The 23,571-nt window shown below is 49.2% G+C and overlaps 1 protein-coding gene across 2 annotated transcripts in view; it reads right to left on the reverse strand.

Moving 5' to 3' along the window:
- Positions 1-266: 266 nt before the first annotated feature.
- PIGG (phosphatidylinositol glycan anchor biosynthesis, class G) overlaps positions 267-23,571 on the reverse strand; it is a 38,468-nt gene continuing 15,163 nt past the window's right edge. The window contains exons 6-13 of one of the 2 annotated variants that reach the window (XM_012656750.1): positions 21,670-21,882; positions 17,496-17,713; positions 16,895-17,176; positions 14,963-15,417; positions 12,027-12,218; positions 7,909-8,218; positions 4,224-4,387; positions 267-694 (exon numbers count right to left, since the gene is read on the reverse strand). In XM_012656750.1, the coding sequence (XP_012512204.1) occupies positions 478-694; positions 4,224-4,387; positions 7,909-8,218; positions 12,027-12,218; positions 14,963-15,417; positions 16,895-17,176; positions 17,496-17,713; positions 21,670-21,882 (2,051 nt within the window). In that variant the 3' untranslated portion in view covers positions 267-477. The remainder of the gene's footprint in view (positions 695-4,223; positions 4,388-7,908; positions 8,219-12,026; positions 12,219-14,962; positions 15,418-16,894; positions 17,177-17,495; positions 17,714-21,669; positions 21,883-23,571) is intronic. The other variant, XR_001138006.1, reaches the window with a different exon arrangement.

The following is a 23,571-nucleotide window of genomic DNA, read 5'->3' on the forward strand; positions in this document are numbered from 1 at the left end:
AAAGCAAAGCTCCCTGGGGCCCTCAGGGGTTTTTAGGATTTTGAGAGCTCTGAGCTGTGAGGTAAATCCTGGCAGCAGATGCACCTCTTCTCAGAGCTCCAGGGCTCTCTAAAATTTACACATGCCAACAAAAAGGCTGGAAACCTTTTTATTCTTCAGTTTAAACACATGTATTTGGGTCATATCATAATTTATCCAGAGGAAATTAAAAGTTCAGAAGTTTCTAGAGTGATTGTCAATAACGGAAATACGATACAAACTGTAAGTATTTTAAAGTGGCCTTTTATTAAACTACTTACTATTTAATCTAAATTCAGGCACGGTGGTCAAAGAAATTAAAACTATTCTTCAACTTCATAGAATTCATGTCTACATTTTTAGGACGATCTTGCATTTAAACAGATTTTACAATATTCAGATCCATGAAGTAAACAGCAGACTTTAAAAACCTGTAATTTTCCCAGTGTCCAGCTTAGTCTAAGACTTTGTGAGGCTGGTCTGATCCATGGTGGTGAAGAACGCACAGACAGCAGCTGTGATGAGCAGGTGCACCCCCTCATAGAGAAGCTTCGGAGAAAAGACACTCCATATAAACAAGTGGTAACGCAGGGATGTCACCAAAATGATATATGTGGAAACTGGAATAGAACCAATCAGCGCATAGCAGAAGCAAGCGTGACTCAGTGCTGAACCACTGTTAATAGAAAAGAAAACGTGCATTAGCATGTGTCACGTAAGCCGAGGACACAAGTGTAACCAATGCTTTCACTTGGAGAAGGACTACAGCAATTCCTGCTCCTGGACTAGAAGGTGCCGCGCTCTCTCTTCCGCACACCCACCGGTCACTGTGATACTAGGCTCGGCATTCCTCCAGGTGTCCTGGAGAAGGGAGAGACTAGTCCCTACTCCCAAGAAGCACACATTTTAGCAAAGGAGACAGGAAAAACCAGATAAATACCTAACATGTCAGGAAAAAATAAATGCTCTGAAGAAAAATAAAGCAGAGGCAACAGAAGAGTGAAGGGTGAGAGCCCTGATGTTCCATACGCACCCTGAGCTCTCCAGAAATGCTCTCAGAACCTCATTGCACCTACAAGGATCCAGGGTGTTCGCCAGACACCACGTCTCTCTAGCACGCCTTCCCCACAGAGATCTGGACGTGGTCTGTCTGGGTGCGGGCGGTGGCTTCCCTGCCCTTTGGGGCCACTACAGTCCATAAAATATTGTGGAAAAATGCACCCCTAAATTTTGCATAGTTATTTATCCATGTACTATTATATTACATATATTATAAAATATAACCAATGAATAGAATGTGATACAAATATCAGTTCTGAGCTTTTCTTTCTGCTGTCTAGTGGAATATCTTGTCACTCTGGTCTGGTCTGAGGACACTGGCTCAAAAGTGTCTGCTAAGCAAATTAACAGTGAAGAACAGCATTCTAGAAATAATAACCACCCCTCAAAGCACATTAATGTCCTCCCTTTGTTTTCAAACCATTAAGACAATTGTTACAAACATCTAACCTATTCCTTACAGCAACTCCTGTGAGTCTGCGCTTATTTCAAAATTACAAGTTCCATTATTTGAGCATCTTCACGCCTCACCCACAACCCCTAATGAGTCACAAGTCATGTCTGCAAGGGTCCGTGGGCACCCCGAGAATCCTCGGCGGTGAGGTTTTCCAGTACCCTAATCCAAGTGCCAGCTTTGTCGCCTCACCTGGAACACTGTGACGAGTTTTTAGCTAGTCTGTGGTCTCTCCCCTGTGATCAGCCCACGTCCCGCATCCCTGCCGCCTGGTCTCCCAAAGGCATGGTCTCCGTCACCCACGGGCTGCCTTTGCTGACTACCTGCACTCGCATGGGCACTAGGGGTACGAGAACACGGCTGGGGATGACTGACATAAAGCAGGGTGCCTCTGGTTCAGGCTGGGGAGGGGCGTGAGCACCTCCACCGGAGCAGACAGTTCCTTTGGCTCGGGATTGTTTGTGCTGTGGGCCTGGACACAGGATGTGAGCGGCGAGGTGCTCCTTGCAGGGGTGGCAAATGCTCAAAGGCAGAGCAGCAGCGTGTGCACCTGTACACATGTGTTCTGTAAAGGGGCTCCTTAGTGCTGTCACCCTGGCATCTCCACCAGGTGCCACTTAAAATGTCCCGTAAATGTTTCCTGCTCCTGTTTCAGTGCTCGCCGTCCTGCGAAGGGCACCACAGCCATTCAGGGGCAAAGGACAGGGCTGTCCTGAGTGCCCAGCCCTTCATCTTCCTAGCGGCTGTCTCTGGTGACAGCTGGAGCTGACCCCCTCCAACCCACCTGGGCATGGTGAGAAGACAACCCCGTGCAGGAGACTGTGTAGCAGAAGCCAGAGGGCAGAGCAGAGGCCACAGAAACTACTGGCAGAGGGGAGGACATGGGGAGCGCTCTGTGGTGTCACTGAGCCTTAATCAGGAGAAGCCTGAACATGGCCGGGATTGGCATGTGCGGCCAACAGCCATCACAGCAAGAGGTACACCATTCACGATGGCAGGAAAGGGATCCTCCAACTTCACATCCAAGCCTGGGACTGTGGAGACATGAGAGGCCACAGGAGGCTCCCTGGGCTCCCAGGAGGACTGGGGGCCTCCGGTCACAGCAGGACATGTGTGAGGACATGACTGACCCGGCCACAACCACCCAGAGTGTGCAAGAGGCTGGCCCAGCATCAGACAGACGCCTGCTTTCTGGGGAGGAGGCAGGCCATCGGTACGTGACGTGAGCATATAGGAGAGGCACTGGCGCTGCTGGCGGGGACGGGGGCAGAGCATAAGGGAGACCCCCTCGCACCTCCAGGCAGCTTTGAGCACTTCCAAGGGACCCCTCATTTAACCCCGAAGAATTGCCATTTTACAGAGGGGAAAACCAGGCACAGAGAAGTCACATAACTTCCCGGGCCCAGGGGCACAGGAACACGCCCAGGCCAGCCTGAGAGGCACAGGATTGAGCTTCCTTTTTTTTTTTTCATATTGAATCAATATTTATTTCAGGACATGCCATGTCAAAATAAAACAAAGAGTCAACCCTTGCCTTTAACAATAATATTGTATTATAAAAGCACTTTACAACTCCATCCCATCTTTGAGTGTAAGTTACTGGTATGTGGGCTAATGATTACCTGAAAGCATTTTTCTATTCAGATCCATAATCCAAGTGCTCTCTGAATACTACAAGGTGACAGTAAGTGGGAAGTGGAGGAGGAGGAGGAAAGAGAGGGGACTAACGTTCTCCCAGTTAAGGATTTTGTTGCAATGAGGGGATGAGGAAATCTCTCAGCACCCGCTCAGCACCTGACTCTGCCAGGCCAGGCCCAGGCCCTGAGGTTCCTGTGGCAAACAGAGCTGGCAAAGTCCCCACTTCTTGAAGCCTCCTTTCTAGGGCACATGATATACAAATGATAAGGAAGCTGTGAATGCCAGAGGTGGGTATGCTGTGGAGAAAACAAGCATTTTTCTGCATGGTCTGGGGTGTCCCTGAGGGGCACATTTGCACAAAGCCCTAGAGGAGGCAAGGCCACCAGTGATGTGGGTGTTGGAGGAGACTCCAGGCTGACTGGAGGGAACGAGGACTAAGGCCAAATTGGGCAGGGCAGCCTGGCAGGCGAGGCAGACATGGCCTGAAGGGACCTCTCAGTGACAGGGGACAGCATTCATGTGTCCCCGAACTTCTCCCTGCACCACCCTCGCCTCTCCAACTCAACTCGTCAGCCTCTTGAGTGAACGGGATGTGCCCCCTGCTGCTCGCAGATGACACGGAATGTGTACGGCCCCGACCAGCAGCCCTCTCCAGGGTCCTCCACTGTCCGGCAGGGTTTCTGGAGGCCAAGAACAGTGTCTTTTGCCTTCAGGTCCCCAAAGAGGAAGAACCACCCCCTCCTCTGCAAACCTGGCCACTACCAAGCAGAAAAACTGGGGGGGCTGGGGGAAGAAATTCTTCTTCTGTGCCTCCAGAAACCACGTGCTGGTATGAACTGGGGGAACCAGTAAGGCCCCACATTGCCCCTGAACCTGGCCCTGCACACACCCCTCCGACACGCGTCGGGCCGTCGAGCTGTGGAGGGCTCCTTCCTGTTGAAGGAAAAGAGACTGATGAAGAGCCCGTGCAGCTCAGACAGCCGTATCTGGATAAGGCTTAGAATCGGGCAACCTGCCACCACATTTGTGCTGCAAGACGCAGGAGACGCTTCACCTGCTTGTTTCTGAGCTCAGGAAATGCACTAAGTGGCTGGCCCACAGCACGGGCCCTGCGTACGTGCCAAACGCTGTCAGGAACATGGCTGGGATTTCCATGTAGGTGTCTAAGCCCACGAAGCCTGCTGAGATGTCCACGGTGGCGATGTTGTTGGAGTTGCCCTGGAACACAAGAGCAGAGCGGACACGGGTGACGTCAGTGTGAAATGTGCGCAAGGCCCAGGTGCCCTCTCCTGCACGCACACACACTTGTCAGAGCTGGCCACCTGGCTGCTCCTCAGGCCACAGACTGGCCTTGCACAAGCTGACCCTGCACCTGCCTGCATCATTCCAGGAGCAGGTGAGATGGCCTGTGAAGAAATGTGTGGTCCCTTGTAAGGAACTATGCACATATAAACCTGCTGATGGGCTATGGCAAATTTCACCCCTTCATCCAGATCCATGGACTTTTCACAGGACAAACACATGGACCTCCCTGCAAGGACCTGCTGTCAGAGGGTGGTGCACATGTTCCTGGGGAGCACAGCTGCCTGGACCGGCCGATGGGGCAATGCTGGGCCAAAGACTAAAGGGTGGCCGCACAGCTGGGCCCTGTTTGACAGTGACATGGTGCATGTGTTGTGAGTTACTTGTGGAGGCAGGCCGCATGCTGGGGGAGCACAGCCCCCGGTGCAGACAGATAACTCACATGTAGCTTGCATGTGGGACCTGAGGACTGACTGCATCTGACTGTTGCCAAGATTCTGGTCAGTATGGCCCAGCCCTGGTGAGTAAATTGCCATGGGACACAAGGGCCAATGCCACACAGCTCACCCTGCATGTGACTGGCAGGATTTTAGATCCAAGAAAAGGATCTCCGTCTGGGCACAGTGGCTCATGCCTGTAATCCTAGCATTTTGGGAGGCCAAAGTGGGATGATCACTTGAGGCCAGAAGTTTGAGGCCAGCCTGGGCAACATACCAAGATTTTGTCTCTATAAAAAATAGAACAAATTAGTCAGGCATGGTAGTGCATGCCTGCAGCCCTAGCTACTTGGGAGGCTGAGGTGGAAGGATGGCTTGAGTCCAGGAGTCTGAGGCTGCAGTGAGCTATGATGACGCCACTGCACTCCAGCCTGGGCAACAGAGTAAGATCTTGTCTCAAAAAAACAACAAGAAAAGGATCTCCTAAGATTCTACCTCTCCACCTTCAATCTGTATTGATTCTGATGCTCTGTCATCTATTATGCCGACTTTTCCTCAGATACCCAAGGCATTTACGACCTGACAGCTCGTGTCTCTATCAAGCCTGGCCATGCCCCTCTCTGGAACCGGTTGTCTGCGGGCCCATGAAACAACTCTGGCTGGTACTCATCAGCTCAGCAAACTCAATGGTCAAACCCCACTCCCTTCAGCTGTGGCTTTGTTCCACAAAGACACCTGTGGGCCCAGGGGGCCACCATGGCGACGTCTGCCACGTCTCGGAGATGTGCATTTACTCCCACCCTCGCTGTCTTGCCCCAGGCCCCATCCCTTCAGTTTAACCTCCATTCCATGCCTCCCCATCAATCCATGTGACTCATGGCCACCTGGGCTCTCCTGGAAGGTGTGTCTGGGAGCACGTAATTCCTCTGTCTGGAGCCCTTCCCCAGGGAGACTGAGGAGCAGCAGGAAATGTGGCAGCTGTGGCAGGAGGGAAGAGGGGAGGGAGGACAGAGTCCCACGCGCTACCTCAAGGGCAATGTGGCGAGGTTAGAGTGGGTCTGATACCTGGGAGGTCTCTGGTGACCCCAGCAGGTTTGGCCATGCACTGAGTGCTGACCATGGTGTTGTTTCAGCAGCCAATAGCACATGCTGTGTGTTCTGAGGCTTTGCTGGTACCAATAGTCCAGACATCGTGTGTTATTATTGCCGTATAGGATGGAAACTGAGGCACAGAGACCCAGGGACTGAGTACAAGCGGAGGGCGCACAGATGAGTGCAGGCACCCATGCTCCTGCCCCCTGCCGTTAAAAACTGCCAGGCTGATGGCAGGAGGCAGGGACAGGGCAGAAACCCAAAGGCTCTTCTCCCAAGAAACCAAACAGTGAAGGGAAAGAGACTCAACCTAAAGAAATGGGCCCTGGAGAGGCAGAAAGATGAGAGCTGGGGGCTGGAGCTATAGGGAGGGCAGGAGTGGGTGGCAGCGGGGCCTGCTCTGCCGCTCACACCATGACAGGCTGTGGCCCACCGCTGCAAGGCCTGGCTCTGCTGACTCTGCCTGCTGAGCAGTCCCTGGCACTAGGAAGGTAGCTGCTGCATGAACACTAGTGGCCCTTGGACACGTCGCCCAGCCACCGCCGCAGTGTCTCATGACCACCGTGGAGTCGTGGCCACGCCTTGCAGAGGAGCAGAGTGGACTCCAGAGGCTGTTTCGTCGCCCAGAATCACAACCACGTTGTGGCACAGCCCAGGCTCAGTCGGGCTCCTGATCCTCACAACAGCCTGGAACTATTTATCATTTCCTTTTTATAAACAAGGAAATTAAGGCACAGCAGAACCTGGCAGAGGCCACCTGGCTTAGAAGTGCTGGGAACCAGCACCCAGGCCTGCGGCCACCTGCACTGTTGGCAAGAACACCCACTCTCGTGGCCCCACGCCCGTGCTCCCCACACAGATGTAGGATCCCACAGGGGGAGTTGCAGCTGTTACAAGGAGACGGAGGGTTGAGTGAGTTAGAAGGGCCAGGGCGACACCAAGACGGGGCTGAGAATCAGCGTGTCAGCCATGGTCTACGCCACAGTGCTTGAGGACTTACAGATTTCTGTAATTCTGTAACTTCACCCCTGTCACCTTTGGGCTTCAGTGTCAGAGGGACAGAGAAAAGCCTACAACTGTGGGCTGCTCTGTTGATAAGGCCGGGAGCACCAGGAGATCAGGAGAGGAGGACAGGACAGGGAAGAGGCCAACCTGTCAGTACACAGAACCAGACACGCCCCCGGGGCTGGATGGAGGAGGGGAAGAAGCTGGCACGCACAGAGGAAATACAGACCCTCACTGTCAAGACAAGAGAGTGAACCCAAGGTGTTCAGTAGCTGGAGCAAAATCGTTCAGCCAGGGAGCCAGAGCCGGGAGGGCAACTATGGCTGCACCCATCCTCCTGGGGACACTGGGAGGATGGATGGAACTGGATACCTTCAAGGCCTGTCTACCTGTCCAGGTGCTATTTATCTACACCTGTGCATAACCAAGGTGAGCTTGAGCTTGTCTGTGACGAGTCTTCAAACACCAGGGAGAAGACCTGATGACCCACGAGGCCCCAGGGACTACTAACCAAGTGGAGACACCAAATGGACCCCAGTGCGGACAGTCCTGATACCAGGGGCAAAGGGCATGAGAGAGCACAAGTATTATATTCACCGAAGAAAGCAAGAGAAACACATGACATGTTTCCCTAACTGCTCATAATAAACGAATCCAGGCCCGACCCAGCAGACCAACAATCCATCCAGCACTTAGGATGTCTGTCTTAAGCGACTAACTGTACTTTATCTTATAAAATACACGTAAGATTTCAGCATAATTCACTGTGCCATACTGACAGTTCTTTCACTGAATAAACATAACTTTCCAACTTGTGGTAAAATTTTCTCAAAGAAAAACTAAAAAATAGACAACATATAAAAAGTTAATAGTCTTCTACCCATGGTAATAAGGAAAACCTACCTGGAAATAGAAGAATGCTTGACCGAACCAATAATGCATTACAGTAATCTCAGCTGCATCGTGTCTCAGGGGCTTCCAGATGAATTTAGTCATGACAGTCTGAATCAAGAGACTAAATGCTAAGACCGGAAGATTGTGTGGTCTAAAGAGCAAGGCTGCCAGAAGAACTAATCCACTATATATCTCCCATAAACCTACAGTCTTGATTTTGAAGTCTGCAGCAATGACTTGAGATTTAAGTAAGTCTTTGGTGCCCGTGAACAGAATGCCAAGGACAAAGATATAAACAAAACGAGCTTCAATAATACCCCTAAAAAAAAGCAAAACAAGTTAGATTCATTAGCACCAGCTAGAAAAATTCAAATACATATTTTCCCACAAAAAGTACACATGTCTATTTAGGTAAAGCCTAAATGTGCCAGTGTGGCTGGCTAAATGAGCCGCGGCACCCTCCCTGCCCCCCAGGTAATATCATGGAAGTGCGCATGTCTGCCTCTGCACATCAGCCAGAGGAGCACTCTACCTCAGCCAACAGGTGTGTCACAGTGGGCCCTTTTCTGATGCAGTCGGCTTCCGGGAAATCTTGCTTATTTGGCTCAAGGATCACATGCTGGCAAGACCTAAGCCATGCCCTGTAGCACGCCAGAAAAATCCACCTGCTTTGCACAGTTAATTTGAAAAACCATTGCACTAGTATAAGAACTAATTCTGTCAGAAACTTCCATGAGCTGAGGCAGGAGGATTGCTTGAGGTCAGGAGTTTGAGACCAGCCAGAGCAAGAGCGAGACCCCATCTCTACTAAAAATAGAAAAAAATCAGCCAGGCATGGTGGCACATGCCTGTAGTCTCAACTACTTGGGAGGGTGAGGCAGGAGGATCGCTTGAGCCCAGGAGTTTGAGGTTGCTGTGAGCTAGGCTGATACCACAGCACTCTAGCCAGAGTGACAAAGCGAGACTCTGTCACAACAAAAAAAAAAAAAAAGAAAAAAGAAGAAAAAACCTCCATGAGCTCAGGAATGCGAATCGTACAAGTGAGCGTGTTCACAATCAAGCAGCCTTAGAAAAGTACTTGCACATTTATCTGCACACACATGTGCAATGGTGCGGTGGTTCAGACTGCAGGCCCTGGGGAAAGGCGGGGCTTTGTTCAGCCCAGGCCTGCTGCTGACTAGCTCTGGCGTTGGGAGCAGGTTAAGCAAGACTTCTGACGCTCAGCTTTGCTATTTGTGAAATGAAGAGAAAATGGTATCTACACCCCATAAGGTGTAGCATTAAACAAGAGAATGCACATAAAGTGGTGCACAGTACATGCTTAGTAAATATTAAGTACTATTATGAATTAAGGATTTTAGCACTTCCTTTAGGGTCAGGATACAATCCATGATACTACGCCAAAGAATTTCATCTTATAAAACATATATATTCCTAAAACATAGTATTTTAAATAAATTTTGTAAATGAAATATTTTATATATACTAGAAAAGCTGATAATTTAAAATAAGTAAATCAATTTTAAAATGAAATATCACCATAACAATATAACTTTTAAAAAAAAAAACTGAATTTTTCCATCAGATTTTCTCAGAAAGGTTTATATATTTAAAAACAACAAAACTGTGATCAGTTTAATTCAGTCTGAGCACGGTGCACCCTGTGCCTGGCAGTGTGGCCTGCCATGATAGGCCACGCCCGGCTGATGAGCTGGGGTCAGGTACCCGGCAAGCCCCACAGGCCAAGCTGTGTGCGAATTTGAGAGGGAATGAAAGGCCCATGTGGGCTCAAAGAAGGGAAGAGTCAGCAAAGGTTGGAACCACTGGAAAAGCTTCAAAGCAGAAAAGGGACTGGCCTCTGTAACAAGAGAGGACGCCAGGGTGGGCTAGAAGGTGAACAGGAGCGAGAGCAGCATCAGATGCCCTCAGTGGGCCCTCCTCCTCGCCCTGACCGGCCAGCACCCGTCCTGCACACCCAGGATCACTGCAACTCGACCGGCCACTCCCGCCAGGCCCGGGCTTCTGAGTGGAGAAGAGTTAGGAGTTGAATGCAAAGGATTTATAATGCCAACGGATGGCAGCACCTGGGAGCTAACAGGAGAACAGCAGCTGTTACCGTGATCTAGAACCAAGATGGCTCTAGCATCAGGGTGGGTCTGGAACCAGGACGTATTCAGAATCAGGACTGAGGGGATACTAGAAATGGAAACATGGTACGGGAAGAATGTGAACCAAGCAGGGCATGTTGAAAGAAAGGCACACTGGCTATTTTCTGGACACCAGCAAAGTACACGCTGCAGTAAGCAGGTAAGGTAAGATGGACGAAGTCTTGAAATGAGTGATGCTGAAATCAGGTACATAGATCTGACAGGAAATGAGAAATTTATTTACATGCTACATTTTGAGATTTAAACAAACACCTCTAAATGTAACATCCAGTCTTGACATCTGCCCAAAGTCTCAGACTCTGAAGTTAACAGCCTACATCTCCACAGAACACCCCCCACACGTGCAACTCACCATTCTCTCCCCACCCGGCCTCCCTGCCTCAGGTGAAGACCTGCTACATGGCCATTACCTCAGCCAGGCCCCCTGGCGTCACCTCAAGCCCGCGCCAGCCCCATATCAGTCATTTGGTGTTTCAAGGTGCGCTCCCCAGAGCCACCCACATAGCCTGGCCACAGCCCTCAGCTCTCACCTTGACCTTTCCTCTGATAAGAAAAGCCACACTTACTAATTCTAGACATCTGTAAGGTACAAAAATGAGTACAAATTAAGGTCACAATCCAGCTATTATCCCAGATCCTAAATATAACCACAGTCATGTTATGTATTCAGTGTTTCACATAAACATGAAAGAAAACACGCACACACTTGGCAAGTGGGGGTCACACTGCAGTTTTACAGCCTATTGCTCCCCAGCGTTGTTCTAAGCTCTGTGAAAACATACCCCCAACAGCTACAAGATTCCTTATAAAACTTCAATACAACTGGGAGGATCACCTTACTATCTGCTGGATAACCACCTTGTCTTTACTCTTTGTGACCATAAATGACTCTTTGGCGAGCATGCTTGCATCCCATTCCCAGGCTACCCCTCTGCTTGTTTTCTTGAGATAAACTTGACAGAGGGAGGCCGTGCCAGAGGGTTAGCCGCATCTTCCAAACTTCCCTCCAGAACGGCCTCTGCTCATCCCACCCCTTGGGACAGGGAGGGAGTCTGTTTCACCACAGCACCATTAAAAACAGAAAAGCAGCCACTGTGACATGCAAAACATGGTATTCATGACTGAGCCCTCCCAGTCAGCACTCACATGCTCAGCTGGCGTGAGCTCCTGGCCCCTTACAGGAGCTCGCTGAAAACCATGGGGACAGTTGAATTCCCTAGCGTGCCTCATTTCCCAACTGCTAGGAAGCACCTACTGTTGTCACGTGTATTACTGCAGTAACCCCCTGACTGAGCAAAACTGAACCCTGCAACTATATGTTGCCATTAACTTGGACATCAATCTGTACTCATCTGTATGTCTATCTTACACCCTGGAGGTTTTATTTTTAGTTGAAAAAATAAATTTCAATGACATGACTTCCAAGTTGTCTGTCTCCTTAAAAAAAAGGCCCTAACAAAGCCATTAATTGACGTTTTCTTAGGCTCTAGTAGCTGCCAACTCACAAACACCAAACCCCAGTGCTCTAGAGATTGGCATGGCTTTTTTTTTTTTTTTTTTGAGACAGAGTCTCACTCTTTTGCCTGGGCTAGAGTGCCGTGGCGTCAGCCTAGCTCACAGCAACCTCAAACTCCTGGGCTCAAGTGATCCTCCTGCCTTAGCCTCCTGAGTAGCTGGGACTACAGGCATGCACCACCATGCCCGGTTAATTTTTTCTATATATTTTTAGTTGTCCAATTAATTTGTTTCTATTTTTAGTAGAGACGGGGTCTCGCTCTTGCTCAGGCTGGTCTCGAACTCCTGAGCTCAAACAATCCGCCCACCTCGGCCTCCCAGAGTGCTAGGATTACAGGCGTGAACCACTGCGCCCAGCCAGTATGGCTTTTTTTTAGAACATCAAATATTAAAATAGATCTACAAGCACACCACCATGTCTGCCCGTGCACTTACTTCACTTACTTTGAAATGTCTCTGTTGTCCTGCTGCCACGGGAACAGCACATTCCCAATGGCCGCCCTGTAGCAATAGACGCCTAGCAGCCCCAGCGCCAAGGCCGCCTTGGACACGGGGGAGCAGCCCCTCTGAACCAACATGAAAGTCACAAGGAGGGAGAGGGCAGCCAAGACCGAGAGCTCCGCTTTGTGATCAGAGCTGAAATAAGATAGAAAATGCCAAAGTTACTACCAAATAGCGATGCTATCAATCTATACCAAGTGGTTTTCCAAGAACTATATTAAAAATAACAGATTTTCCTGAAAAGTAAAAATAAAATAAAACTGTTGGTTATTGAAACTCACAGAAAGGTTCTTAAAAAGTAACAAGTAATAGACTGGCAACCTGAACTCTTCATTTTTCACTCACCAGGGCCCCACCCTTAGCTCCGGATGATCAAAGGCCAGGCAGCGACACATAAAACAGTCCTCTTGTCCCCTGACACCCTCTTCCGGGGCAGCCTCATATTTGCCTGTGTACACCCAGCTCGCCTCCTGGCTCTAGCCCTCTCCCATTTACTCGGTAACATGGATCAACTCAGTAGAGCCGCTCAGCCTCGTGCAGTCTGCTGTCCCCTGCTCCTGGGTGAGGAGATGGTGTGGCAGTTGACAGCTCACCTGAGGATAGAGCCTGAGGTCCTGCCCCTGTCCCTGTGGTGCAGCCGCTGCCTGGTCCTGCCACCAGCCTGCTACTCAGCCCAAGTGGGAACATTGGGAAGGCTAGTGTCCCTTCTGTTTTACTGAGTGACACAAGTCAAAGCCCAGAAAGTTAATAGCTGTTAAAAGCACAAGTAAATATTCTGCCAAGGTATACATACAAATGGAAAAACTTCTTCAGAAAATGCTGAGGAAAGACATTGTCCGTGTCGGGCTGGGGCTCTGAGAAGGGAGGGGCAGACCAGAGCCACATCAGGGCCTGGGCCTTACCTGGGAGGGGGTACCTGGCGTTTGTTTATTATTGCTCTTTAAATCGTATGTATTTCTACACACCGTTCTGGATTGTTATGCAGTAGTCCCCCCTTAACTGCAGCAGATATGTTCTAAGACCCCTAGTAGATGCCTGAAACTGCAGAAAGTACCAAATCCTCTCTCTCTCTCTTTCTCTCTCTCTCTCTCTCTATATATATATACATATACTGTTTTTTCCTATATATATATGTAAAGTTAAATTTATAAATTAGGCACAAGATTAACAATAACTAACAATAAAATGTAACAATATACTGTAATAAAAGTTATATGAATGTGGTCTTTCTCTTTCTTTCAAAATACTACAATATTTGCAGACCATGGTTGATCTTGGGTAAGCAGAACCAGGGATGGGGGGCTACTGTTATATCACAATTGGGAAAAAAAGCAATAGTGAAGCAGGTTTAGACACCTTTTAAGGCGTGGAAGGTTGCTGGGAGGTACAAAACAGAGGTCTCTTTACAAATTGGTGGGAATAATCTCACAGGGAGACTGACGATGCGGGAAGGTCTGGAGCAAGCAACAGGCAGCACTGCACGCCCGAGGGACATGCCACGCGCATGCTCAGTGCATCTGGGCGTGACAGCCAGCTGATTCTCTCCCTGCGCTTCAGTTTTCCAGAGAAATAAGAAATGAGGTGTCACTGTGCTGTTCCGGGACCCAGAGGTCCATAATGCATCTAGCCGCTCTAGGCGCGCAGGCTCTGGCCTTGAGGCCAGCACGTCCCACGTGGCTTCCCCCTAGCTCCACTCCCTCTCAGCCTCCTCACCGATAAGTGGGTACAACTACGTCCTCTCCCCAGGGTTGCTGTGCAACTGAAAGTTGCCAGCACACAGCAGGCAGGCGCCTGAAAGATGCTGACCTGTGATGAACGGGCTTACAAAGGCTTGGCTAATTTAGCTAATACTTAGGAGAAATTTCCTACAAGAATTACTTGGTCAGAGGAATCCATAATTTCATAGTTTTCGATGTGAATTTCCAAGTATCTTCCAAAAGAACTATACCAGTAATATGGCCCTAGCAGCCCTCACACACTCACTAAGACTGGGTTTTATCATTTATTTTTATTTCCCTATCCTAATAGGTACAAAGCAACACCTTGTCACTCAACGTGCAGTGCCCTAATCACCAGGAGTGAGCACTTCCCTCTTTTCTGCTGGTAGTTTTGATGGACATTGTTTACAGCAGTCAGCTCCCTGTATGTCACTCTCGCTGTGAGCATTATTTCATTTTGCTGCTCTTTCACTTTAGTTTCCTAAGTCTTCATTGCTAGACAGTTACAATTTTCAATATAGTCAAATCTTGATTTTTTCAAGTTTCAAGTTTCTACTATTTACTTCACTCCTTACTTCAAATCCTCCCTCCTTCTATTAGGTTTTCTAGCCACTGGTGACAGGCTCAGGAGGTGGCCAAAGATTCCCCCACTTGGCTCTGCCCCTTTCAGGGATGGGGCGAGAACAGGGTGGGTGAAGGGCAGAGCTGCCCACATAGGCCCTGTCCCGCTGTGCCTGGCTGGCCTAGTCCCACTCCACAGCTACCTCATGGGGACTGTCAGCAAGGGTGTGACAAGTAAGGGCACAGTGCACAGGGCCATGGCCCAGAGGATGGGCAGCGGCAGTCCGGAACAAGTCACCAGTGAGCTGGACCCCAAAAGTGTATCTTTACTACTATGGTCATTTTAAAACTCACAGGCTTTCAATCATGAACAATTACAGTGATTCAGTACTAATAAAACACACCTATTAGGCTAGCTTCAAAATAAATTCACCTTTCAACATTGATTTGTGGGTTTTGGTATACTTTCCTATTTTTTCAGATCTCAAATATTATCCTCTTAATATGTAAAATAAACCTAAATTTAGAAACAGAAGAGCCTAGCCTGTGATCAGCCAGCTGTGGAAGGTCCAGCCTGCGGCCACAGGCGGGTGCTCTCACCTGGTGAGCCAGTGGCCGAGGTCAGGCCGGTGGGCCCACTGCACGCCCGTCTGGTTCAGTGAGCGCAGCAGCCGGCAGCAGGCCAGTATCAGCCACGGACTGGCCAGCACCATCCACTTCTCATGGCCTCTGAGCACTTCTGAGAGAGAGGAGCTCACGTGCACTCTGTCCTGCTCCCGCGTGTCATAGCCGGTCCTGTCCTGCAACGCTGGCGTGGCACCAGCAAACCCTTGTTCCACACGGAAGCAACACTGAGGCTCACCGTCATCTCTCAGAAAGTAGCTTCTGTAGATTTCTTGACTCAGAGCTAGACACAGGGTGTTCACAAGGAAATACCAGGTCTGGTGTTCCTCCTCCACAAAGCTGCTGGCACCCAAACTCACGACGTGGCCCACTGTCCCAAACACCATCAGAAGGTCTAACTCTGACCACCCTGAGTTGGGAGGAGCTGGATTCTGTAAAAAGGTAAATGTATTCTGTAAGAGATAATTACACACACCTTACTGCCTGCACAATAAATCATCCCCTGCAACAGACACCTGCTATTCCGCAAGCCCAGGACCTGCTCCCCAGCTCTGCCAGGCCCTTTCCTCTTCAGTGGGACAGCCCCTCCTCCCAGGACACAACTGGGGGGAGTCAAAATGCGCTCACCCCAGCCAGGGGGACGTGGACACAGCATGGTCAGTCAGCTGTCCTCACACTTGACTGCAAATCCCAAGATGAGCAAAAAAGAGCCTGAAAATATTTAGACCCCTCTGCGCGGTGATGGAGCCCAAAGAGCTCGCCCAGTGGCTTCTGCAGGCCCTCCATGTTCCCTCCTCTGTGCCTCTGCAGAGCCCAGGTCTTCAGCTGGCCACGGCCAGTTCCTGCTGCTTGAAACCAAAGAACCCCAATGATACATTCTACCAAACGAGGCATATAATTTCTCCATGAATTTTCTAGCAATCCTGAAAGTTTCCACTGAAATGGTTAATCCTGTTGAAATAACAAAGTTGGCATCACAGTACTATCCTTTAAATATGCTAACTTAAAACATTCAAAATTAAAGATGAGGACTCAATTACTGTCACTTATTCTTTTTGATAACTATTTATTGTACAGCTGGGTACAACAGAGAGGGAGATATTGTGACCCTACCTAGGCCCCAGGGATGCCAGTGTGGGCAAAGGTAATCCCAGCTCTAGGGAAACCTATGGCCTGACAAGATAGACACATAGCAAAGGGCCTCTGATGGCTCTGTGACAAGGGCAGGGGACGAGGGCTACATAGGCATGGGGGAGGGGGGCAAGTAAGGCCTGCAGTCACTGCACTGGGCCCGTTGGTCCTGGGCTCCAGCACTGTGGACCTGACTGAGGCCATCTACTCCTCCCCCACTGCCCAGCCACCAACACCCAGCTAACGGATGGAGGTGCAGAGGCCAAAGACTAAGAATTCCAATGGAAAATGCCAGCCTTGAAAAGAAATCTGGACTTAGGAGAAAAAGTAGATTCCTAAAACAACAGGATGAGTTAGGAAGACCAAGCCTCCTTTTAATCCTCCCTAGTGTCCAACCAGCTGACTGTTTCTTCTTCCCTCCGCTGCAGCTCAGACACCTCTGTGGAGAGATGGTCTGATTCGTGCACCCCCATCAGTGGGGTGCCCATTCCTCTGTGGCAGGCAGCTCTTTACAAACACCTTTGTTGCAGTGCAGGAACACTGTTTTGCTAACCAAGAATTAAGGCATGTGACTTCCCAACACAGCTCTGGACACGTGTGTCAGGACACCCAGAGGCCTGGCAAGGCTACTCAGAGTACTCCCCCGCCGTGCCCTGCCCCACTGTGCTCGGCACACACCAGGTGTTCAACTAGCATCTGAGAAATGAAAGACCGGCTGAAATAGCAACAGCAGCCCGTGCAGAAAGACAATGTCGTACTCCCAGGAAGCAGCCGTACCTTACTCGGGAGACTTCCACGGATGAACATCTTGGTCAGAACAGACACGATCGCACAGAGCAGGGCAGAGATCAACGCCATCACTCCACACGCCGCCAGCCACGGGAGGCCACAGAAGTAGCACGAGCTCTTGGCAGAGGTGCATACAATGACGTGAATGGCTGACAGAACCAGGAACATCAAATAAAAGAGCAGGGAAATCACCGGAGAAGACAGCGGAACGTCCAGCTCAGCCTTTCTGTGCAGCGCCTGCGGGATGCTGAGTAGAAGCAGGGTGAGAACCTGGGACAGAGACAACGGCAGCGTCTGCAGACTGCTGGGCTTGAAGAAACCCACTTATTATAGAAAGCCCAATAAAAGGTTATTTCTAATTAACTGCCATGCTGGCTTGATTTTTTATCACCTGCAGCCTGTGAAGCCACTTAATACTTGACAATACTTTGTGCATTGTCATAAATCAGGACACACAATGAAAAAGACAAGAAAATTAGTATTTTCCATTTTTACTAACACCAATATATATATTGTAAACTATAATATTTTGGCTGAGTTATCAAATCAATTTAACACCTGATCCGTGACTCTATGTGAGCATCTGTACCTCCAGAACCACAGCAGTCCCCACCATCATCGAGTAGATGTCGTACTGGGCCACTTGTGTGCTCAGGGACAGACTGAGGGTCTTCAAAGCATCCAGGTACTGCCTGAGAACCTTGGTCCCCAGGTTGAAAAGGACTTCTGAATTATTTTCCTCCAAGTACAGTTTGATCCAGTTCCCATGCAACTTCTCTGACACTTTAAACTGCTCAAATCCAGGATCTATCAAGAAGACAGAAAGGTTACACGCACACACACACATACATCATGGACATACATACATGTATATAGTTTCAAAGTATGCAGTTATTCATGGCATATGGTAAAGTCTTCAATTTTTGGGACTGACACCTAATGAAGATGAACTTCTCCGTGGGGAGAGGGGGCAGGAGCACCTGCAGTAAAACCATAAAAGCTGAGGGTGCTGGTCTGTCAGCCCCAGCACTGCAGGGCCCTTGGGCCTTGGCGCATGAAAGGACACAAGTGTCTGTCCACTGCTCTGCCTGGTCTTCCTCTGCCTCCCTCACCTGGTCTTACTCCTCCTAACCCTTCTCTCTGTGTTTCTTTCCACTCTTTTCTTCACTGCGCAATATAAAAACAGTGCTGAAATGCACCACGTTAACAGCCCATGGTTTTACAGAACCTCTCTAATCCTTGCAGCACTGTGAGGACTGGGCCGGCAGGGGCCAGACCCCTTCTCTGCCAGGCCCATTTTCCAGTCCGGGCCCCTCTTCCCTTGCACTAACGCCACCCACCCTTCAACCTGGGTTCTCCTCCTTGCAAGTTCTCTTCAGAAAAGGACAGCAGTTTGCAAGCCCCTCCCTGCTCACACTGGCGAGCTGTGTCGCTAATGTGGACGCCCTGCTTCTGCATGAGCCCAGCCTTTGCTGCTCCTGACTCCCCCTTTAGATGACATGGCGTGCTGCTCAAGGTCGAGGCTGATGCGCTTCCTTTCCAGGGCTGGCTGGTCTTGAGTCTTTGTCTGGACCACACTCGCTTCTGACTAGACCAGTGTGCAAAGCAAGAACTTCCTTTCCAAGACTCCCCGGAATTTAACATGAGCATCTGGCTCCAGCAGAGCCACTCCAAGGGTAGCCTCAGCTACGCCTATCAGCCTTGCACCGTCCAACAGGACCCTGCACCAAGCACACTGTGAGCATGCCCTCAGGCCTTCCCCCATCACCACAGTGACACAGCAGCTGTTGCAGGTGCCCTGGCTGCTGGGTTCCAGGGCCCCGTGGCATAAGTTCCGGAGCATGAAGCCTAAGGCCTGCGGACCCCTCACTGCAGCCAGCACTAATGACCTATACTGAGTGCCAGTGCCTGGCACCTCTCTGAGCAGCTAACTCCTTTCATCCCCTGAATGATCCTATGAGGCAAGGATGAGTACCACACCTGTTCTCCAGAGGTGGGAACTGAGACACAGAGGGCAAATCACCTGCCCAGGTCACAGAGCTCCTTAGTAAAAGCTGGAGATGGAACTGGAACTCAGGCAGTCTGGCTCCAGGGCTGGCACCCTTAACTGCTATACCCACCACCCAGGAGTGGGGGGCACCTCTGTCCATACCCCACGACCCAGGAGCTACAGAGACATAGCGGGGCACCTCAGTCTACACTCCACTGCCTCTCTATCGAGGAGTCACAGAGACACGAGGGACATCTGTACATGCATCCAAATATTTACTGAACACTGACTACATGCCTGGGGCCGTGCAAGGGGCAAGAAATACAACAGTGAGCCAACAGGCACAGTTCCTGCCTGCTTGGATCCTGCAGGGTTAACACGCATGCACATGTGTAATTACAAGTGTGATTACATCACATGAAGGAAAAGTAGAGCGTAACGAGAGATTTTTGGTAGTGGGGAGGAAGAGATTTTAGACTGGGAGTGGGGGTGGGGGGCAAGAATGGTCCTGATATTTAAGCTGAAATGTAAAGGATGCCCCGGAATTAACAAGGTGGAAAACTGGGAAAGAGCACCCAGTCAGTAGAAACAGCGTGTGCAAAGGTTCTGAGGTAAGAAGCTGGTCCCACTAGACTGAAAGACAGCCAGATGGGTGAGCTGTCAGCTAGGTACCACAGAGGGCTTTGCAGGCCTTGTTGTGGCTTCAAAACTACATTTCAGCGTCAGAACACATACCCAAGTTTGTCTTGGGAAACGTGATCATTGACACCAGGCTTCCTGGGATGTAAGACCCCGTGAACTCTTTTCTCGGCCAAGGAACAGTCCTATGTTCATTTCCTTCCACATGCATCAGTTCTCGGTTTCTCTCTACCCTGCTGTTTCTGAAAGAGGCAAACAACCCCTCCAACATTTTTTTGATTTTGTTGGTGTCTTTATTGCTTGTTAGTATAGAAAAAAGGACACATTAATGAAACAACAAATATGCAACAGCTACAAAGCTAATACTATTTTTGAAAAAAACAAAAATAAAAGTAACACCTGTGCCTGGTCTAGACAGCAAGGTGCGTTGTAGCCAGGCCTCACCTTCAATGAAGTGCCCTGCCTGGCCCATCTGAGGACCGAGAGCTGGCGCTTGGTAAATTCTCCTCCACTTACTGCACCTGGTTTCCAACCATTCCTCAGCTGGCAGGCGACTCAGGCTTCCACACATGACTCAAGGAGGTCAGTTTATATCGCCACACAAACTCACGGTGTTCACTCTGTTCACTACTTCAAGTAGGAAAACCTGCCAACATCACATTAAATGCTGCCTCAAAATAGAAGCCCACCGCCTCCAGACTCTCAAAGGAATCCCAGTGTCAATCATGTTATTTTGATGAAACTGGATGTGTCAGAGTAAATCATCTGAAATGTCCCAGGCAGGTGCACTCTCCTCTCCCGGATCATTTCTACGGGCACATAAACACCCCAACTATCTCCCAGCCTAAAAATAAAAACAAAATGCCCTCTCTTGGCCCCACATCCACCTCAGACCCAGTCCATTTCCTACTGCCATCGGAACTGCTGCATCTGTTGTCTGCAGCCCCTCACCTGCACCAGCCAGCCAGGCCTTGCCCCAACAGCTGCATGTGCTGCTCCTGACAAAGTCACCAACAATACAACCCTGCCACGTCCAACAGTCAGTACTCAATTCTTCATCTTATTTTAGCAGCACTTGGCATAGCTGCTCACTCCCTCCTTCCTGGACACCAAACCCTCGCCCCACAAGCACCCTGCCTCACAAACTTGGTCCTCCTACCATCTTGCCCCCCTAGGAAATAGTTCTTTCCTTTCAGCTGAAAACCCTGGAGCTATTCTTCACACCTCTGATCTGCTTGTACCTTATATACCAGTGCACCAGTAAATCCTGTCTGCACGACCTTCGAAATGTATCCAGAATGCAACCACTTCTCCGGGACTCCGCCATCACCTGAGCCCTCACCACCCTCACCTCTGCCCAAAGTATGGCAGCCGCCTCCTCACTGCTCTCCTCCTACAGCACAAGGCTGAACCCTCCATGAAGGTACCCGAGAGCGCCCTGGAAAAGGCAAGCTGAAGATTTCAGGCCCTGCATGAAGTCTGGTAGCAGCTTCCCCCTTAACTCAGGACAAAGGCAAAAGCCCCTCCAACGCTTGAAAGGTCCTCACATCTCGGATGTCTTATCCTTCTGCCCTCCCTTGGCTGCTCTGGCCCCGGTCATTCCTTGAATTTGCAGGCACGTCCCATGGCAGGACCCTGTCTGCACTACGCAGCTGCAAGACTCCCTCCTAGACATCTGTTCAAAGGCCAGGCCTGCCCCGATGGCTCCCACCCACCTGCACGCCCCATACCTTCCCCATTTATTCTGCTCCTAAGAGATTCGTCACCATTTGGCATCTATCGCTGTACTTTTTCTCTCCTTCCTCTGGAAGGTTCCATCAGGGCAGAGTGCTTGCACTGCTGAATGCTTTATCTCAGGTGCTTTTAGCAGTCCCTCCTTCATAACAAGAGTTTGGTAAATATTTGTAGAATAAATAAATTTATGAAAGAATTTCACTTAAATAACTGCATCTATGGGTGTTGCTAAAGGTGACAATTAAAGTTCTAAGAAAACAATAACACACTTGCATAATCAAAGAATGTTGACTACGAAGTATTCCTGTGACAAACTGCACACCACAGAAACATCAGAAAAACACCGGCTCAATGGAAACATATGGTTCTGATAGAAGTCAACAACTATGGATTGATTTACCTTTTTCATATGACGGTACATTTTCTTGCAACAATTTGCTAAGCTGTACTGTATTTAAATGTAAAAATCTCAACTGATCTCTCATTGGTTTTCCTTCTACAACTGGGAATATAAGACTCCCTACACTGTCTTTTGGAATCGGCAGACCAAGCCCTATTGCTAGTGTTGCAGCCAGATCCGTCTGCTGAACTCGCTTTGGATGCCGCATATCACCTGGAAAAAAGAAAACATTTTCAGTAACAGGTTTCCAGAAAGTATAAGATGATAGTCATTCTTCAATTTGACCTTCTACAACGTAAGTCAAATTATCTATCTCTTCAAATCATTCAATGTAGATTCAGACAGAAAGCATCTCATTGCTTTTTGTGTCAATAAATCTACTAAATGCCCATTCTAAGTTGAGGATAATGCCTTTCCTATAGTAGCTTACAATGCCTTTCCTACAGGGAGAGCCCAGTGCAAGAAATTCAATACAGTGTGAGCTATGGTGCTGGGGATGGGCACAGAGGGAGCAGATAGTCCAGCAGACACCAAGGTAGGGTCACTTTGGCAAAGTAAACAATCAACCCCTGAACAAAAGTGAGGGTGGGATCTTTGAGGTCCTGCCCCTTTGGATTCGGAAAGTTCCACGCTCTGCTCTCTGCGTGCACAGACAACCCTCATGGAAGGACCTGAACCTCTCATGGCTCCTGAGCAGTAGCAGCACTCTGCTGGGGGGAGCAGAACAAGGCTGGGCTCATCTGGGCAGGTGCTGTAATCTACGTGGACAAGCAAGACACCTGCCTGTCCACTAAAGCTCTTCAAGCCCCAACAGGGGTTGGCCATCCTACTAACTCCTTGCAAGGAGAATGGCTGTGATAGCAGCACGCTGGGCTTAGGCCATCACTCTGCCACCATCCAACAGGACCTTGGACAAGAAACTCAACAGAGTCCGAGTTTCTGCCATCCGTAAAGACAGTAAACACCCCCACACCCCAGAAGCTATAAGGCGGGTCTGCAGGGGTGCCAAGGGGCCACCAAAGACAGGTGGTGAGGGTACTCAGTGTGAGTTTCTCAGATACTCAAGTGTGAGTCTGTGGAAGTTTTACTTTGCGGTAACTTTTGGTAGTATAGAATTTTTTCTCTTATTTTGCCAAATTTATAAATCATCTCTTGACCAACCCTTTAATGATGGCTGCTGGGTTATGCTTAGAAAGAATTTTCCACTCCAATGCTATTATTTGTTTTCTTCCAGTGCTTCTCTCTTCTAGTATTTTCTTACATTAAGTGCTTTGAGCTGAAAAAACAAAACAAAACACAAAACCAAATCCACCTTAAACTGCTTTTGGCACTCACACCCGTAGTGGCGGTGCTGGCACTACTACTCTGAGCCTGCTGCATGTCTACTCAGGACAAAGCGAACAAGTCACTACACGATGATCTAATTCTATCATATCTGGGGGTGCTGACAACCAGGATTCCAAGCTTAGGAAGAAGAAAGTAGAGATGTAAGATCTAAGAAGTTAATTTTAGAGTTTTGAAGGTGAATTGGAAGTATCCATATAAACTCAAGATTATTTTATCTAAAAAAAATCTCTTTACTCTCTCTAGAATAATGACTAACCTAGTATCAGTGAGTGCCTCTAGCTCTGAGACAGTAGTCTTCAAATACCACTTCAAACACCACTAAAAGGAACCAGGGCATCTTGGAGAAGTAGCTGACGGCAAGACTCGAGAAGGCAATGTGCATGACAACCTGGAACACGTTACAGACCACAGAGCAGTAAAACTATCGAAGACCACCAAGTTTTACCAAAAGGAATCAGGAGCTAATCTGAAGATGCTCCTACTGGCCAAAGACAGGACAATTTCAATATTAAAAAGAATAGTATCTACAGTGAATTGAAACAAATCAAATATGCC

This window comes from Propithecus coquereli, unplaced genomic scaffold (assembly GCF_000956105.1).
Source record: "Propithecus coquereli isolate 6110/MARCELLA unplaced genomic scaffold, Pcoq_1.0 Scaffold518, whole genome shotgun sequence".
In the NCBI taxonomy this organism is placed as follows: domain Eukaryota; kingdom Metazoa; phylum Chordata; class Mammalia; order Primates; family Indriidae; genus Propithecus; species Propithecus coquereli.